This window comes from Leucoraja erinacea, chromosome 14, assembly GCF_028641065.1.
Source record: "Leucoraja erinacea ecotype New England chromosome 14, Leri_hhj_1, whole genome shotgun sequence".
Taxonomy (NCBI): Eukaryota; Metazoa; Chordata; class Chondrichthyes; order Rajiformes; family Rajidae; genus Leucoraja; species Leucoraja erinaceus.
In genome coordinates this window covers 43,231,462-43,247,973 of record NC_073390.1, presented here as the reverse complement: position 1 = coordinate 43,247,973, position 16,512 = coordinate 43,231,462, and the positions used below count along the sequence as shown (strand labels likewise).

At 38.8% G+C, this 16,512-nt stretch overlaps 1 protein-coding gene across 6 annotated transcripts in view; it reads left to right on the top strand.

Annotated features, from left to right (window-relative positions):
- Positions 1–16,223, top strand: part of nlgn1 (neuroligin 1) — a 401,351-nt gene extending 385,128 nt beyond the window's left edge. For all 6 annotated transcript variants that reach the window (XM_055646263.1, XM_055646262.1, XM_055646264.1 and 3 more), the window contains 3 exons: positions 899–1,111; positions 4,987–5,776; positions 11,263–16,223. In XM_055646263.1, coding sequence (XP_055502238.1) covers positions 899–1,111; positions 4,987–5,776; positions 11,263–12,088 — 1,829 coding nt within the window. In that variant the 3' untranslated portion in view covers positions 12,089–16,223. The remainder of the gene's footprint in view (positions 1–898; positions 1,112–4,986; positions 5,777–11,262) is intronic.
- Positions 16,224–16,512: the final 289 nt, after the last annotated feature.

Sequence of the window (16,512 nt, the reverse complement as noted above, 5' to 3'; positions counted from 1 at the left end):
TTCCTCTTTTGGCAAATGATAATCATTTGTTGTAGTGGAAATTGAACACAGGAATGCAGTGTGAACAATTGTAACAATTAAAGCTGAGCATAAACAGGAGAAACCATTATCCTCCACAGAATGCTGATCTGAGTAGAGCTTTTTGGGTACTAGAAAATAAGTTCATGCTAGAAAATAAAGTTATTTATTACAGGAGGAATGTTTTCCTGATGAGAAAGCGACTAGATTTGGAGCACTTTGTTTATTCATTTCTTCATTTCTGCATTGATGAAACATCTAAAACTTTGGATGAGACTATTGAAAGCAACATAATACAATCCTTAAAATATGTCTGACAAATGCTTGAGAAACAAGGAACTGCAGATGCTGGTTGACAAAAAAAGACACAAAGTGCTGGAGTAACTCAGAGGGTTATGCCCCTGTCCCATTTAGAAAACCTGAACGGAAACCTCTGGAGACTTTGTCCCCCACCCAAGGTTTCCGTACGGTTCCCGGAGGTTCCCGGTGGTTTTTGTCAGTCTCCCTACCTGCTTCCGTTACCTGCAACTTCCGGCGACCACCTGCAACCTCCGGGAACCGCACGGAGACCTTGGGTGTGGCGCAAAGTCTCCAGAGGTTTCCGTTCAGGTTTCCTAAGTTGGACAGGGGCATTAGGCAGCATCTCCAGAGGACATTGATAGGTGATGTTTTGTGTCGGGACCTTTTTTGGGTTGAGGCCCTATCAATCTGAAGAAGGGACGCGACCCAAAGCATCACCAAGTGTTCTCCAGGGATGTTGCCTGACCTGCTGAGTTACTCCAGCACTTTGTGCCCTTTTTCGGACAAATATTCACTGTGTTGACTTTAAAAATTTTCACGTTTTCTCCTAAATTTCCCTGCTTCTGCTTTGTTGCCACAGGATTCCTGAGCACTGGGGACCAAGCCGCGAAAGGAAACTATGGGCTTCTTGATCAAATACAAGCTTTACGATGGATTAGTGAAAATATAGCTTTCTTCAGCGGCGATCCATTAAGAATAACTGTTTTTGGATCTGGTGCTGGTGGCTCTTGCGTCAATTTGTTGACTTTGTCCCATTATTCTGAAGGTAACCGTTGGAGCAATTCAACCAAAGGTATTAAGCAGGTTGAAAATTTTGACAATTTTGGTGTCTGCATGCCACCGCCATTAGTATCCTGTGACACTCTGTATATATTTATATATGATTGTTGACCGAAACTCAGAAAAGAGCAATCTTTTTGGCTGTATTAGATGTTTTTTTATTCTGAGTCAATTCTTATGTGCATGCTCACATTTTGAGTGACACATTTTCTCTAGCCTATTGATCTTAATAAATAACAGCAAAATAAATTTTCCAGTGGACTTCTGAACAGCACACCAGCACATCAAAGTAGCTGATGCTTTTGGTTATTTCCCCTTCTTATAAAGTGGTTGTTTGTCAAAATAAACCCACTCTTGAAATATATGCTGCCAATGATATTACTAATGATGGCAGATATATTAAAGTCCTTTTGTCATGCCACTCCACTCTCTACTTTCATTCTTCCATCAGTGATGTTATTGGATTGTAGAATTTCAAATAAAATGAAGGAAAAAAAATTTCAGTGCCTGGTTCAGAAATCTTTTGTTTGAGAATGCATGAGCCGCTTGCTGTCATTTGAAAAATGTTTGAATGTTTTGCATGCATGATCCAAAATTGTCAAAGCATCGAGGTCACAAGCAGATGTTTATGTGCGTGAGTATCTGTTTACCCCATTAGCCTACCACTACAAGAGAAGATTAGTTCTGAGGTAGAAGCTAGTCAACCTGGTCATCCATTCATTCATAAGATTTCTATTCTGCATCTTGCTCCACATACATCTCTCACTCTTTTGCATGCTCATTGCCTGCCAATCAGTTCTGTTTGTTCACTGTCATTAATGTTGTGCGATTTCTTTACATTTTAAATTTGAACAACAAACTTAATTAGGAGACAATCTCCTGAAAGAGTCACGCAAATGCAAATTTGTGGCTTTCACCAATAATTACCTGGCAAATTTACTCCTTGCTTTTTCATATTTTACTATCTATGGAATACACCATATCAAAAGAGGCAAGGCACAAGCCTGTTGTGCTGAGGCTTACATGTTTCAAAATATATGGGAACATTTGAAAGGAGTCTCCTGTCTCAAAATCCTTGCTGTCTATTTCAACAATCTTCCTGCACAGTGCTGAAAGTGCTGCAAAAATGATCAGATAAAATGTTTGATGATCACATTTTTGTTGACTTATTGAAAGCTATTTTATGAATTGAACCCCACCTTAAACCATTGTAAAGGGAGTCCATCGATGTCCTAATCAATTTGTGTATTTTAAGTTTTGAATACTTCATCTTTCTTCAGTTATCATCTGTCATGCAGATGCACAGAACCATTGTCACACAATGCAAAAGTTGAGTCAAAAGATCTGAAGCTGCTTTTCATTTTATCCTAATGTGTAGATTGCAGTTTAGTGCTAATTGTTTTTCAGCAATTGAAATATGTTTATCATGTGTGTATATTAGAGATACTATGTAGTTTAGCAAATGTAAATAATTTATTATGGACAAAGTCAAACAGAACGTTTCTGAAATGTTTTCTTCTTTCATGTGTTTAACTTGATGGTGGCTTACAAGGTTCAAAATAATTCTCTTGGTTTCCTCTTTGTTTAAACATATTCTTAATGAATGAAATATGTTCTTTAAAGTGCAACGGATTTTTGTGTTTTAAAACTAATCTCAAGTATATTTTACACTTGAAACATTTTGAGTTAAAGAGTTCATTTAGTTTTTCAGAAATCCATTTTAATTGGTGTTTCGGTGGATCCTCCTGTGAAGATTTTTTAAAACCATACTGTGCACTTATTTGCTGAAAAATGTGCAATGCTTCTCTTCTGCAGCAAACTGGCACTGAGTAATTGCCTTAACCTGAGGTTTTGCTAAAACTCAAGAGTAGTCAACATATACCTGTAGTTTAAAACCTATTTGGGACTAGTGTATATGAGACATGTTGGTCAGTGTGGGCACATTGGGCCGAAGGGTCAGTTTCCTCTGTAAAATACTCTTTATTTTTTACCATTGCTCACTCTGAAGCATAATACCCCAATACATTTTCTTTGGTATAGAAGTTGGGAGGTTATGTTGCAGTTGTGTAAGACTTTGGTGAGACTGCATTTAGAGTATTGTGTTCAGTTCTGGGCACCATGTTATAGAGAATATATTGTCAAGCTTGAAAGGATTCAGAGAAGATTTACGAGGATGTTGCCAGGACTAGAGGGTCTGAGTTATAGGGAGAGGTTGAGTAGGCTGGGTCTCTATTCCTTGGAGCGCAGGAGGATGAGGGATGATCTTCTTGAGGTGTAGAAAATCATGAGAGGAATAGATCGAATAGATGCACAGAATCTCTTGCCTAGAGTAGGGGAATCGAGGACCAGAGGACATAGGTTCAAGGTGAAGGGGAAAAGATTTAATAGGAATCTGAGGGGTAACTTTTTCATACAAAGGGTGGTGGGTGTATGGAACAAGCTGCCAGAGGAGGTAGTTGAGGCTGGGATTATCCCAACGTTTAAGAAACAGGTGGACAGGTACATGGAAAGGACAGGTTTGGAGGGATATGGACCAAGCGCAGACAGGTGGGACTAGTGTAGCTGGGACATGTTGGCCAGTGTGGGCAAGTTGGGCCGAAGGGCCTGTTTCCACACTGTATCACTCTATGACTCTATGATTCTATTTTATAGACAATTTTTCCTTTTTCCTATAATATACTTTTCAGCAGTTGTTGGAGCTGGTGAACAACGATGAGTACGTTAAGTACTCTTTACAATTATTATTACTGTATATAATTTATAATGCTTTAAATAATCTTGTAACAGGCACTAAAACAGTGAAAATAATCATGACATTTTACAGAACACTTCTGTCATTGTTTACGACAAAGGATTAGGTGATGATGGGTTTGTTAATGTGGTAGGTTATAGATCTTGCTAGTTCTTAATATGCTGATACATAATATAATGTTCTTAACATTGTTATATTGGACAGCATATTCTTAATATGCTACTATTCTTAATATGCTGTCCAAAATATAAAGTAAGAAAAGAATGAAGAGATAAATGCTTCAACACCTGCAAAGAGAAAAGACAGGTGACAAAATCTCATCAGAATTCATGGATGAAAAATGTTGTGCATTTTAAATATGTTACGATATAATTCAAAGCTGTGTCCTCTGGTAAAATAGAATGCTTATGTGTGTGATAATGTCAGAATTCTATTATAACCTGTGACCATAAATATATTGTAGTAGCATATGGAACTTTTTGCTTAACAATTCCTAGCTATGACATTACAACTGTGGTGGGATTAGCAATTCCAAAACTGACAGGAAATTTGATAGTCACCATCAAACATTAAATGAATGCACCAAATAATCCAAAAATTGAATGTGAAATTAAGTGTAAAGTATTGTGAAGTATAAATAACTATAAATCCTTTAATTTTCCTGATTTACCTCAATTTTATCTCAATTTTAGTGTCCTCAAGTGCTGTGAATTGGAGTGTTCTCAAGAGCAGTTAATTAAATCACTATGCAATTTTGTGTTTTAAAGGGAAAAATACAATTGAAGCTACACAAAGAACACAAAGTGCTGGAGTAACTCAGCGGTTCAGGCAGCATCTCTGGAGAACATGAATAGGTGACGTTTCGGGACGGAAATCTTCTTCAGACTGATTCAGACAGTCTGACCTGAAACGTCACCTCTGCATGTTCTCCAGAGATGCCGCCTTACCTGCTGAGTTACTCCAGCACTTGTGTCCCTGTGAGTGTAAACAAGCATCTGCAGTTCCTTGTTTCAACAATACTATTGAACCACTTTGATGATCAAGTGCCACCACTAGTTCTGATTAAAGTGTGACAATTAAATGTTATCATAAACTTTGATGACTTTCTTAGTACCTTTTGTGATATCTATCCACAGGCCTTTTTCAGAGAGCAATAGCACAAAGTGGTACTGCTTTGTCCAGCTGGGCAGTCAGCTATCAGCCAGCAAAGTTCGCAAGGCAGTTGGCCACAAAAGTTGGCTGCAACATGATAGATACCATTGAGTTGATTGAATGTTTACGTTCTAAACAGTACAAGGAACTTGTTGAACAAGACATACAACCTGCAAGATACCATATTGCCTTTGGACCAGTCATTGACGGAGATGTTATACCAGATGATCCTCAGATTCTCATGGAACAGGGGGAATTCCTTAATTATGACATCATGCTGGGAGTAAATCAAGGTGAGGGATATAAATTTGTTGAAAGCATAGTGGACAACGAGGATGGAGTTTCAGCCAGTGATTTCGACTTTGCTGTGTCTAATTTTGTGGATAACTTGTATGGTTATCCTGAAGGCAAGGATGTCCTGAGGGAGACCATCAAATTCATGTACACAGATTGGGCGGACCGGCATAATCCCGAAACACGGAGGAAAACATTGCTGGCTTTGTTTACTGACCATCAGTGGGTGGCACCAGCAGTGGCTACAGCTGACCTACATTCAGGGTTTGGTTCACCCACTTTCTTCTATGCCTTTTATCATCACTGCCAGAGTGACATGATGCCAGCTTGGGCTGATGCATCTCACGGAGATGAAATTCCTTATGTCTTTGGGGTCCCAATGATTGGTGCAACTGAACTTTTCCCTTGTAATTTCTCCAAAAATGATGTCATGCTCAGTGCTGTTGTGATGACCTACTGGACTAACTTTGCAAAAACAGGGTAAGTCAAGGGTAAGAACTACCATACTACTACAAATGCTACCAAAAATTGTTCATTCATAAATGTTGATATTAAATGCAGTATTTCTAAGATTAACTATTATCTGTATCTATGCTCTGTCTAGTTATATTGCTTTCTAATCCAGAGACGATAGCAATGATGTTTTCATTTCATTCAGATATGTTACTTATTGTTGATGTGATTTACTTTTACTGAAATAACCACTTTTTCCCCAGTGCAGCACTTTGGCTCAATCCTTACATCTGGATTTATAAAGAGTCATCATACCTCCTTTTCTTTAGCCTACTCCTGTCTACAAAGCAAAGGATTTGTTTGTCTTTACTAACTCTTTAGTGTACAGGCAACTCCCGCAACAAGGTGGCATTGCATTCCATATCGCAATTTTCCCCAATGCAAATAAATATCATCTGCACATATGTCAAGAAATAGGAGTCGGGAATTTTTTTTGTGTTTATGTATTTACCCTTTTCACATAAATTTTGCAAGAGCAAATTTTGGGAGTTTTGACATGGACAAATTTCCACGACCCAAGTTGGCTTAATGTAGGGATTGCTTGCACACAGGACCAGACATCGCTGTTCCTGGACCCCCTTCAAAATTACGTGAACTGTGCAGGCTGCTACACATTGCGTTTCCTCACAAAACATATCACTCTGCATCAGATTTCAAATCAGTTTATCCGATGTATCCAGTCTGAAAAAGGGTCTCGACCCCAAACGTCACCCATTCCTGTCCCACTGAGTTACTCCAGCATTTATGTCTATCTTCGATTTAAACCAGCATCTGCAGTTCTTTCCTACACGTATCCATGTATTACCCAGTTTATTCGTTTGTTACATTTTTAAATGTTGTATAATTTGCACTTGAAGTACAGGTGCAAGATGCTAATGAAGAATAGCAATTATTCTAAAGATAGACACACAATGCTGAAGTAAATCAACGGGTCAAGCAGCATCTCTGGAGAAAATCTCTGGAGAGCATTTATTCTAACACGGCTCAGTGAAATACTGTTTATACTTCCCTCTACTGAGGAATAAAATCATTCACCTCTGCTTTGCAATCCTTAATTACCTTTACACCCTGGGGGTATAATTTTGTTAAAATCTTATTGCGTTAGTTTTCAAATTTCATTTGAAGATGCAGGTTAACCACATTTCACTGTACCTTAATTGGTGCATGTGACAATAAAATACCTTTGAACTTTTGATCCTTCTTTGTTACATGAACACATCTGTGCAGACTTTAATTTATAACCCGTACCTTTGTAAACGACACTTAATATTGTCCTGGATTATTGCCCCAAAGTTTTCCACAAAACGGATGATCTCTTAATAGGCCCGTAGTTGGCATGGTCACATTTCTGTGCTTTCTTCAAACAAAAATATACCACTTGATCCTCTGATGTCACCTCCATATCCAAGGACAGTTGATACAGTATGGTCCCTGGATCGGGAGATTCCATACTTCCCACAAAAATCAAATTTTTATGCAATCCCATCAGGTGCCTTTTCGCCCTCAAGGACTACAATCTTTAAACTACTTCCTCTTTATTCATATCCAATTAGAAATCATTCTTGTCTTATTTACTGTTCCAGTAGATTCTGTATTCTGGAGACACTGTAGATGCAAAATGTTCGCTACTTCCTCAAATTTATTTTATTTTATCTTCCAAGGATCTTTTCTGTGGTATTGGGGGGATTTCAATATGCAGGTAGACTGGGAAAATCAGGTGGGTTCAGGACCTCAAGAAAGAGAGTTTGTAGAGTGCCTCCGAGATGGATTCTAAGAGCAGCTTGTAATGGAGCCGACCAGAGAAAAGGCAATACTAGTGTTGTCCAATGAACCAAATTTGATAAGAGAACTCGAGATAAAGGAACCGCTTGGAGGTAGTGGTCATAATATGATTAGTTTTAATCTGCAATTTGAGAAGGAGAAGGTTAAATCGGAAGTGTCAGTGATGCAGTTGAACAAAGGGGACTATGAAGGCATGAGAGAGAAGCTGCCCAAGGTAGACTGGAAAGGGATACTAGCAGGAATGACGGTGGAACAGCAATGGCAGGAATTTCTGGGCATAATCCGGAAGACGCAGGATCATTTCATTCCAAAAAGGAAGAAAGAATCTAAGGGGAGTAGGTGGCAACCGTGGCTGACAAGAAAAGTTAGTGATAGAATAAAACGAAAAGAAAAGTTTTCTAATAACACAGCAAAGAGTAGCCGGAACCCAGAGGATCGGGAAACTTTCATAGGACAACAGAAGGAAACAAAACTGACAATATGGGCTAAAAAGATGAAGTACGAAGGGAAGCTGGCCAGGAATATAAAGAAGGACAGTAAAAGCTTCTTTAGATATGTTAAGGGAAAAAGAGTAGCAAAGTCAAATGTGGGTCCCTTGAAGGCAGACACGGGTGAAATGATTATGGGTAACAAGGAAATGGCAGAAGAGTTGAACAGGTACTTCGGATCTGTCTTCACTAAGGAAGACACAAACAATCTCCCAGATGTACTGGAGGACTACAACATCCTCTGATCTAAGGGTGTAGAGGAACTGAAATACATTTTCATTAGGTGAGAAATAGTATAGGGTAGGCTAATGGGACTGAAGGATGATAAATCCCCTGGGCCTGATGATCTGCATCCCAGGGTCCTCAGGGAGGTGGCTCTAGGGACACATTGGTGATCATTTTCCAATGTTCAATAGATTCAGGATCAGTTCCTGTGGATTGGAGGATAGCTAATGTTATCCCACCTTTCAAGAAAGGAGCGAGAGAGAAAACAGGGAATTACAGACCAGTTAGCCTGACCAGTGGTGGGAAAGATGTTGGAGTCAATTATTAAAGAGGTAATAATGGGGCATTTGGATAGCAGTAAAATGATTAGTCCAAGTCAACATGGATTTATGAAAGGGAAATCATGCTTGACCAATCTTCTGGGATTTTTTGAGGATGTGACAAGTAAAATGGATGAAGGGGAGACAGTGGTTGTAGTGTATCTGGACTTTCAGAAAGCCTTTGAGAAGGTCCCGCACAGGAGACTGGAGACTAAAATTAGAGCACATGGTATTGGGGGTAGGGTGTTGACATGGATAGAAAATTGGTTGGCAGACAGGAAGCAAAGAGTAGGAGTGAACGGGTCCTTTTCAGAATGACAGGCAGTGGCGAGTGGAGTGCCGCAAGGCTCGGTGCTGGGGCCGCAACTGTTTACCATATATATATTAATGATTTGGAAGAGGGAATTAGGAGCAACACCAGCAAGTTGGTGGATGACACAAAGCTGGGTGGCAGCGTGAACTGTGAAGAGGATGTTAGGGGGTTGCAGGGTGACCTGGACAGGTTGAGTGAGTGGGCAGATGCGTGGCAGATGCAGTATAATATAGATAAATGTGAGGTTATCCACTTTGGCGGCAAAAACAAGGGGGCGATTATTATCTCAATGGGGTTAGATTAGGTAAGGGGGAGGTGCAACGAGATCTGGGTGTCCTTGTAGACCGGTCACTGAAGGTTGGCGTGCAGGTACAGCAGGCAGTGAAGAAAGCTAATGGAATGTTGGCCTTCATAACAAGAGCATTTCAGTATAGGAGTAAAGAGGTTCTTCTTCAGTTGTATAGATAGATAGATAGATAGCCTTTTATTGTCATTCAGACTTAGTCTGAACGAAATTGCAGCAGTCATACATATAATACAATACAATAAAACAACAATAAACACACATAGGGCTCTGGTAAGACCACATCTAGAGTATTGTGTACAGTTTTGGTCTCCTAATTTGAGGAAGTACATCCTTGTGATTGAGGCAGTGCAGCGTAGGTTCACGAGATTGATCACTGGGATGGCGGGACTGTCATATGAGGAAAGATTGAAAAGACTAGGCTTGTCTTCACTGGAGTTTAGAAGGATGAGGGGGATCTTATAGAAACATATACAATTATAAAAGGACTGGACAATTCTAGATGCAGGAAAAATGTTCCCAATGTTGGGCGAGTCCAGAACCAGGGGCCACACACAGTCTTAGAATAAAGGGGAGGCCATTTAAGACTGAGGTAAGAAAAAACTTTTTCACCCAGAGAGTTGTGAATTTGTGGTATTCCCTGCCACAGAGGGCAGTGGAGGCCAAATCACTGGATGGATTTACGAGAGAGTTTGATAGAGCTCTAGGGGCTAGTGGAATCAAGGGATATTGGGAGAAGGCAGGCAAGGGTTATTGATTGGGGACGATCAGCCATGATCACAATGAATGGCGGTGCTGGCTCGAAGGGCCGAATGGCTTTCTCCTGCACCTATTTTCTCTATTTCTATGTTTCTATGTTTTCTTGCATTCCTTCACATTAATTACCTAGAATCTGTTCCTGTACTGTTTTCTTGTTAATTGACCAAGAATGTTCCCTGCCATGTTCAGGAATTCTCCCATTCTCTCTTTCTCTTCAAGTTTATATTAGAGTCAGAGCGATGCAGCCGAAAACTGGTCCTTTGGCTCAACTTGTCCATACCCGACCACGATGCCCCATCCAAGCCAGTCCCATTTGCCTGCATTTGGCCCGTGTCCCTCTGCACCTTTCCCATCCATGTACCTGTGTAAATATATTTTAAATGTTGTCATTGAACCTGCCTCAACTAGTTTCTTATAGTGTGAATTCTGTGCATCTTTCTGTAATTTTCCAACGTGCTTGTTCATCAATATTCTGCGCACTATTTGGTGGCCATTGATACACAAGCAACGTAGTAACTGAAGAAGGGTCCTGACCCAAAACGTTTCTTATCCATGTTCTCCTGAAATGCTGCTTGTTTCGCTGAGTTACTCAAGCACTTAGTGTCTCTTTTTTGGTAAACCAGCATCAGCAAATCCTGGTTTCTACATAATGTAGTAGCCTCTCATTTGTCCCTAGTTTAAATGCTATTCAAATCTCTCTTTAACTCTTTAATTGCCAAATCTTTCATTGCCTTCATAATTTCTTTACTTTATTCCCTCTATTTCTTTCCTTGCACCCAGAATTATTAGATTACCAGTCCTTGTTTGTGCTGTATTTCCATTATTACCACCATATCGTTCATTGCACCATGTACTGTATAGCACATTGTGCTTGCAGCTCTGTGATCTTGTTTGCCATATTGCTTATATTTACATGTGAGCACTGCAACACTTGAATTGGTTTGTTTTTGCCGATTCGCTGATCCCAGTTTACAACTAAGGAGGGAATTTTATATATGAGTGTGAACAAAAATGAAAATTATTTCTGGGAAAATATGATTGTAAATAAATTTCCACACAGTGCCAACTTACTTTCAGCATTGCTGTTCACTTCATTAACAATCATTTCTCCAAAAAAGCATCAGTTATATTTATTTCCAAGTCCACGCAGGGAAGATTAATTAGTAAAACAACAGAATATCTGGAAAATGTATGATTCTTTTGTTGCTTTTTTGTGCGATTCCATCATGATCTGTTAAATCCAAATGTATTCCCCTCTACAGTGACCCAAATCAACCGGTCCCTCAGGATACCAAATTTATCCACACCAAACCAAACCGTTTTGAAGAGGTTGCCTGGTCAAGATATACTCAGAAAGATCAACTCTACCTGCACATTGGACTGAAACCGCGCGTTAAAGAGCATTACAGAGCCAATAAAGTCAACTTATGGTTAGAGCTGGTTCCTCACTTACATAGTTTGAATGACATTTCCCAGTATACTTCTACAACTACTAAAGTCCCGTCTGAAATTACAAACAGACCATCAAAGAAGTGGTCTGTTACCACGAAACGTCCTGTGACCTCGGTCTTTCCCACTGTCAAGCAAGACGACCAGAAGCATTCTGCGGGCCCTTTCTTGGTTGATCAAAGGGACTACTCAACGGAGTTAAGTGTTACCATTGCAGTTGGAGCTTCCCTTTTGTTCTTAAATATCCTTGCCTTTGCAGCGTTGTATTATAAGAAGGATAAAAGGAGGCACGATGTTCACAGAAGATGCAGCCCTCAACGCAACACCGCCAATGACCTAACTCATGCACAAGAAGAAGAAATTATGTCCCTGCAGATGAAGCACACTGATCTTGATCACGAATGTGACTCCATCCATCCACACGAGGTTGTTCTGCGGACAGCCTGCCCTCCGGATTACACATTAGCAATGAGGCGATCCCCAGACGATATACCTTTAATGACACCGAAGACCATTACTATGATTCCAAATACTATACCTGGTATGCAGCCGCTCCACACGTTCAACACATTTACAGGAGGACAAAACAACACCCTTCCTCATCCTCATCCCCACTCACATTCAACCACTAGGGTATAGCCAGGCAAGATCTGAAGATAACAACAACTCAAAAAGTGTGAGATTGCGAGTGAAGATCATATTTGAATTGGTGTTCATGGTGCATGACCATTACTAAATATTAAGAGGAAACAATCTGTGGTAATTGTCTTTAATACAGTTGGATAAATTCCTAAAAGGCAAGTAAGTTTGGACCCGTCTGATCAATTAAAAAAATTCTAGTAGATGGCAATATTTTGCAGTTCTCTTGGGAAAGGAGAAGTATTTTTCTCTGAAGACTTTGAACTACGTGTTCTGCTTTGGTGCCAAAAGCAATGTTGTCCCGTTAGGCATGTGTTGCACTAATGAAGAAGGATTTAAAACAATAACTTTGAAGACTGCACAAATGCACAAGGAGCAAGTTCCTAGAATGAAACAAATTCTGTCTATTTTCTTTTTGGAACAATGCCATTGTTCAAATTTGCTAATGAAATGTACATTCAGTACATGCTGTTAAGTTTTGTGTAGAGTATTCATGCACAAGGATATGACTGCTTTCTTTCAATGAGACAGAAGAATAGACCAATTACTGCCATGAACAGCTTTTTGCAAAGTGCTTTCAACACAATTTCGGCAAACATGCGACAGGACATTTTTAGCACGATGCGCATGATTATTTATCTGCTTTGTGACTGTGCTGCTCAATAAGCTGTGATAAGAACATACTTTGCTTCCCCATAAAAATTAGTATTAAAAACACTTCCTTCATCAGATGACAACCTGAGGAAGAGTTTGATGCAAATCCAATCAATAAGTTCTTGGTAGTTTCAATAAACAGATCAAAGAAAGTAGTTTTGTACAAAAATGTGCTAGAATAATTGTTGACGTAAACACAGTCATAAATTCTAGAAAAGGGAATTTTCGGTGTTGTAATTTTTCTTCATCAAATTCCAGTCCTTTTCTAATTATTTAGTGCCAGCTTATCAAACAGCAGTAAAAGGAATCTAGTTTGCTCTCGTTCGCAAGTATCATTGACAGTGTGGTTGACAGCAGTATGTTCATTCTAACAATGTGCTGTTGAGAAATGAGACCCTATGCCAAAATAAATAAAGATTTAAGTAAAGTTAAAGTTAGTTTTATTAAATAACAAGTTGATCAGAAATTCTCAGAATGCGAATGCATTGGGAAGGATATTGAATTCAGATTATTTTGCAATAACATTGGCATAAAATGTATAACAAAATAGCAGAATGTGATTAACCATCCTTCTTTCAATTAGTTATGTGAATTGAAAAGTTTACAACCTGCTTAATGTCATGTTACCATTGATTGGATATAACACCACTGCCACTTTTAGGAGGACATCAAAATTGCCAGACGAACTTTCGCCAAATTATTTTTATTTTCTGTTGTATAAATGACTTACAACATTTGATTTTGTTATGCATGCCCCAAAACACTTTTTGTTTATCTGAAAGCATGTTAAAAATTCATCGTTTGTCCCTTTTAAAATAAATATTAGTTGCGGGCATCTTTATATGACAGCCATTGAATTACTCCTGATCATCTGCTCCACGTATACAAGCAGTGTGTAACAGGAGTCTGAAGGAGGGTTTCGGCCCGAAACGTCGCCTATTTTCTTCGCTCCATAGATGCTGCTGCACCCGCTGAGTTTCTCCAGCAATTTTGTGTACCTTGTAACAGATTTCATATGGTTCATTGTAAATCATGCAAACCTAAATGAAATCAATTAAATTAAATAACTTAGTGCTGCATAGATATTTGCTGTTTATTAAACTATTTCCTAATAAGCACGAGTATCAGAACTGATTTGGAATTTTTTTACTCAAGAAAGCTTTTGATTAATAATCTGGAAAAAAATGAGTAATAGGAAGAGATTTCTCCAAGTAGTTTTGCGACATGCGAGGCAATTTATGATGCGAATGGATAATGCTCATTGATTACTTGATGCTTTATTCTAAAACTTAGAATAAAACTTTTGAGTTTTATGGTTTCCCTAGACTCCTAGCAATTAATTAATTCTCATATAAATGATTGTGGTTTGTAAAGCAGTTGTTTACTTAATTTCATTAAGTGATTTTTTTTTTTGGAAAGTCTGGACCTTTTTTGCATAAGTTTGCATTTGGTAACAACATGCTAATTTGATTTGAAATACATTAAAAATTAAGGAACAGAAATGTTCTTTATTGTGCTGTGCTTTCTGTAAATGATTTACCTTGGAATTGCTGTAATTCACATGCACATTGCTTCTGTTGTGTTAAATATCGAAAAGATGCTGCGCAGTTACTATTCGCTAATAGACATTAGAACTGTAACCACCTGTAAAAACATTTTTTTTAATATTTTGTTCACAAAGAAAAGTCCGGTTCGGTTTATTCTCGAGGAACCTCAACATGAGAAATCTACATATTTTGTAAATATTTGCAAATGAGTATTCTGCTCTGAGAGCTCCTGGTGACATTATCTGTAAAATGTATGTAGAAGGTTTTAAAATTGTTCATAGTTGACGGCATGCAGTATAGCATCGGTTGTGATCCCTTATACATTCAGTATGGACATGCTATTTATGAAATCTGACAAGTAAGAAGGATTAGAATGGGAATGAATACTTAAAAACGTTTTACTCCAATTTTATAACTTCACAATTTTGCTAATTTGGATTTTTTTGAATTAAATTACAAGATATCATGAACTTAAACTGAATTTATGACATATTGCGGCTTTAATTGTTGTAAGAAGGCAGAACATGAGATTTATTGCGTGTATTTCACATGAATATTGTGACACAACTGGGGAAATTAAAATAATAAGGGCTGTCAAAAGTGCCCTGACAGTTTGTTGCTTGTAAATTGTTTCTCCTGTGCTGTTTGAGGTAATTTGCCCTTTTCATTTTCCAGTGATAAGTTGTATTTGAGTATTGCTACTTAACGTAAGCGACATTAGATAGTTTGAGTGAACATTTGCCAAAAACCATTTGATTGTTGAAGTGCACAAAAAGCATTTGTTCAGGATCGTTTCCCAAACAAAGTTCATGGTATATTGCACAGCCTGTATATGTTTCTAAGTTTTTGTTTTCACAAGTCAAATGATTTTTGTCATCAAATATTTCCCTGCCATTTGTCACTTGCAGAAACAATCATTTAATTTTATTTGCAAAGGCATAATACCCTCAAATGACTGTGAAATTTATGTCTGAACAACCATGACTCAAACATTTCCTAATATCATTAATAAATATAATATTTTTTAACTTGTCCAGGCTGTTCCTCATTGTTATCTAGTTTTTTGTACTCTGTGACTGGAGTCCCTGTTAGATATTTTATCAAGCTAAATTTATTTCCAGAATTTTATGGAAGGATTTTTTTTACTTTAGAGTATATTTATTTTCCATTTAGTATGCAATAAATCCTCCCAATATTCTCTGTTTCTCCCAAAAATGGCAATTAGTAATAAAAGATTGTATAATGTATATCCTCACAACCTCCTGGCATTCTATACCAGATGGTGCGAAGTCATCTGCAAGGCCAGGTAGCAGCAGCCTGTTTGATTAAGGATCTCAATCATAACTAACCCGAATACCTTTCTCATTCCATTCACATACATCCCTACTTACACACACATGCACCCAAACACATACTCACTAACACCATTTGCCAACAGTAGCCACTGGTTAGCAAGACCATGAACCCTGGTTAAGTTTACAGCACTTCCACTGTCAATAGGGACCATGAATCAAAACTCTACTTTTCCTGATCTGTTTGATGCACCACTGCAGTATAAATAGTAAACCATTACGACCTCAAAACATAACAGGCGGCTGCCATTATTGAATTGTGATTTTGCAGGAGACTCTCTCGCTCTCTTTCTCTCTCTATCTCTCTCTCCATCTTCCCTTTCTCTGCCTGTCTGTCTGTCTCCCTCTCCCTCTCTTTCTCCTCTCTCTGCCAGTCTCTCTCTGGTTCGGTATGTATATGTCTGTCTATCTCTGTTTCTATCTCTCTCTCTCTCTCTCTCTCTCTCTCTCTTTCTCTCTCTCTCTCTCTCTCTCTCTCTCTCTCTCTCTCTCTCTCTCTCTCTCTCTCTCTCTCTCTCTCTCTCTCCCTCTCTCTCTCTCTCTCTCTCTCTTTCTCTCTCTCTCTCTCTCTCTCTCTCTCTCTCTCTGCACCTCTCTCTGTCTCTCTCTCTCTCTCTCTCTGGGTCTCTCTGTCTGTATCTCTCTCTCTCTCGCTCTCTCTCTCTCTCTCTCTCTCTCTCACTGTCTCTCTCTCTCTCTCTGTGTGTCTATCTCTCTCTATCTCTCTCTCTCTCTCTCAGTCTCTCTCTCTCTCTCTCTCACTCTCTCTGGTCCCAAACTGCAAAACTGACACGGGGTAAAATATAAAATATTAATTTTCAGAAGCAAGGGAACGGTCTTCTGATGTGGGATAAAAATGCAATATTGGAAC